Genomic DNA, 2,843 nt, shown 5'->3' with positions numbered 1-2,843 from the left:
GATCTGTTTTAGCAGAGGACTTTAGAGCCCTAATGGCTCAAGGGTTGGACTTGATGATCTCGGAGGTCCCTTCCACCCTAAAGGATTCTATGATCCATCTGTTAGCTCTGAAAAGAAACTGCAGCTGAAGACCAGGCAGGGCTGCTGGAGGCAGGGGTGTGCTGCAGGATCTCTGCTGACCCTTCCCTTCCCTTCCCCCTCTTCCTTCAGCTCCCCCCTCTACCTGTACCGCCTGATGGCCGTGGTGGTGCACCACGGGGACATGCACTCGGGGCACTTCATCACCTACCGCCGGTGCCCGGGGCCGGCCCGGGGCCCTCTGTGTGCCAGCAGCCAGTGGCTGTGGGTGTCTGACGATGCCGTGCGCAGGGCCAGCCTGCAGGAGGTCCTCTCTGCCAGCGCCTACCTGCTCTTCTACGAGCGGGTCCCCTCCAGGGCACAGCCCCGCAGCCGGCAGGGCAGGGCCGAGGAGTGACCGGGAGGATGAAGCTCGACGCGACTCTTCTACTGTTACACCTCTTTGTTATGCAAAGAACCCACCGCAGGCCCTTTAACTTCCCCTCCCCAACGGCTGGCTCCTGCTGGGAGCTGTTTTGTACCAGAGCGATGCTGCCCGAGGTGTGTCTGGGTTGAGAGAAGGTGTTTGTTCTGTTCAGAGGGGGGTTTATCAACGCCCCAGCTCCCAAAGAGCCGTTCCAAACTGGCTTCTCAAAGCCCTGCTCCACGTTCTGACATGTCTGTGGATTTTCAAAGGGAGATGCTTCATCCTGTACACTTCACCGTGGATGTTTTTTCGGAGCAGGGGAGCCCCAGAAGCAGCTGATGGGAAGCTCCTGTGATCAAAGGCAATGATTTAATTAACAAAGTGCCTTGAGCTTATCTGAACAGCCACACGACCATTGTCTGAGTCTGCTGCCTGTCTGCTGCACTCTGGGAAGTGCCCCAAGAGGATGGGCTGAAGTGATGGAATCAGACTTCTCAACATCCCAGCTCATCAATACATTCAGGCACCTCTACAGAACACACATGATCCAAAAAAAAAACCCCTTCCATGTCCTTTTCCTGATACTGGAATTCCTTACACATCATAGAAGTACCTCTGATGATTCAAAGTGCAGTTTCCTTTTTCTAGGAGAGCTGAGCCCCTGATGTCTTGCTCTGTATCTTTGGAATGCAGCTGAAATCAAGCCAGAAATATTTGCTGGCAATGAGTATTCTCATTTCCTCCCTCACCATGAAACTGCTGGATACAGCTTTTAGTTACCAGGAATAAAGTATGTAGGTTGGTTTTAGCTCTTTTCTACCCTTTGAAGCTTGGAGAAGGAAAAGACTGCTGGAGCAGAGAAGCTTTTCCAGCATAAAACTAAGTTTTCAAGTGATGACAACTGTCTTAATAGATTTAGGGCAACTTTGTACCTCATATCTTCATACTGCTGCCCAGGGTTCATAGGCATGGTGGCTCAAACCCAGCCAAAACAGGAGAGGTGATGGATGGATGTGCAAAACTCTTTACATAAGTCATCATTCCAGAGCATGGATCACAATTGCTGCTCCAAGTAACTCTCAACAAGACATCAAATAGTCTTTATGAATCTACCAGACTAGTTCCTGAGAATTCTCCCTGTCTGTGCTAGGCTAGCAGTAGCACATTTTTAATCTTTCTGGTTTAAATTATGAAAAAACAAGAATAATATAAAAAAAACCCCAAACCCTTGAAGGATGCAACATGCCAAAACTGCCCTGGCCATGGAACTGTGACCTGATGGACTTGCAGGAGGTGGGAACCCTCCCTTCTGGGCAGCAGAACCACTCCTCTGTGCAGCAGGAGCTCAGTAAAGCAGCTTGTAACCTGGCCATAAAGGTTTTGTGTTACTGCAAGCTCCTACCTTCAGTGTGTTGTCCTTTTGCACAGAGCTGCTTCCCAAGAGGGGCCAAGTGTGGTGAGGATGAAAGCACAGTCCCCATACAACACTGATAAACTGCTGGTTCCTCAGCAGATTTGCTCTGAAAGCTTCCTTGGGGGCTATAAAGATGAGGTAGTCAGCACTTGTTCTAGCTTTCACTGTTAAGAAGGAGTAGACAGTCTTGCCTCAGCCCCTCAGAGTGAAGAAGGGAGCAAATCACAGCACCTTGGGTCCTGGTCCTGAGCTGGGTGAGATAATTCCAGCTGCTGTGAGCATTCAGGAGCTGTCTGACACCCAACGTGGCACCTTTAGAAGTCACTGGGCTCTTCAAATGCTGTTAATTGTTGCTCACAAGCTTCCGTGGGGAAGGTGTTTGTAAAATATAAAGGATGACAAAAACCATCAGAGAAGACCTCCAAGGTGATATCTTTGTGTTTGGATTATTCTTGTCTTCTTTTGTGCATTATTTAAAACCTGTCTGATATTAGAGGCAAACCACCTCACTGCTGTTTGAAAGTTGCATTTTCACTTCAGGGTATTTTTGTAATTGTACAGTAGAAATAAAAGAATAAAGTTATTAGAAAAAGTAGCTGTTCACGTGTGGTAATGTCTCAAAACAAAGACCAAGTGTCCAGTATATGCAACAGAAGCAGCACTTCACATTATCTGGATAAGGAGCATTCATCCAGGAGCTCTTCATGTCTCCTACAGCATCTCCTGGTAGTGGCAGAGGGTGGGAAATACCAGTTCCAAATTGGCTGAACAGACATTCATTCATTCCACAGCCCTACCAGAGCTAGAGCTGAAGGACAGAGCCCATCACTGATGTAGCTGCTTGCAGCCTGGTTCCACAGGGATCAGTTCCCATTCTCTCTCAGTACTTCCCACTGCTGCTTGATTCTGCAAGCCCTGTTGGTGATTTTGGAAGGTCTTTCCTCT

General features: G+C 48.6%; 1 protein-coding gene across 1 annotated transcript in view; it reads left to right on the top strand.

Moving 5' to 3' along the window:
- The window catches only part of USP30 (ubiquitin specific peptidase 30), a 10,903-nt gene extending 10,428 nt beyond the window's left edge, over positions 1–475 (top strand). The window contains exon 13 of the mRNA XM_008938822.1: positions 211–475. Within this exon, the coding sequence (XP_008937070.1) occupies positions 211–475 (265 nt within the window). The remainder of the gene's footprint in view (positions 1–210) is intronic.
- The last annotated feature ends 2,368 nt before the right edge of the window (positions 476–2,843 follow it).

This window comes from Merops nubicus, unplaced genomic scaffold, assembly GCF_000691845.1.
Source record: "Merops nubicus isolate BGI_N331 unplaced genomic scaffold, ASM69184v1 scaffold20424, whole genome shotgun sequence".
NCBI classification, from domain to species: domain Eukaryota; kingdom Metazoa; phylum Chordata; class Aves; order Coraciiformes; family Meropidae; genus Merops; species Merops nubicus.
The sequence above is the reverse complement of the archived record's forward strand: the minus strand, read 5'-3'. Positions and strand labels throughout refer to the sequence as shown.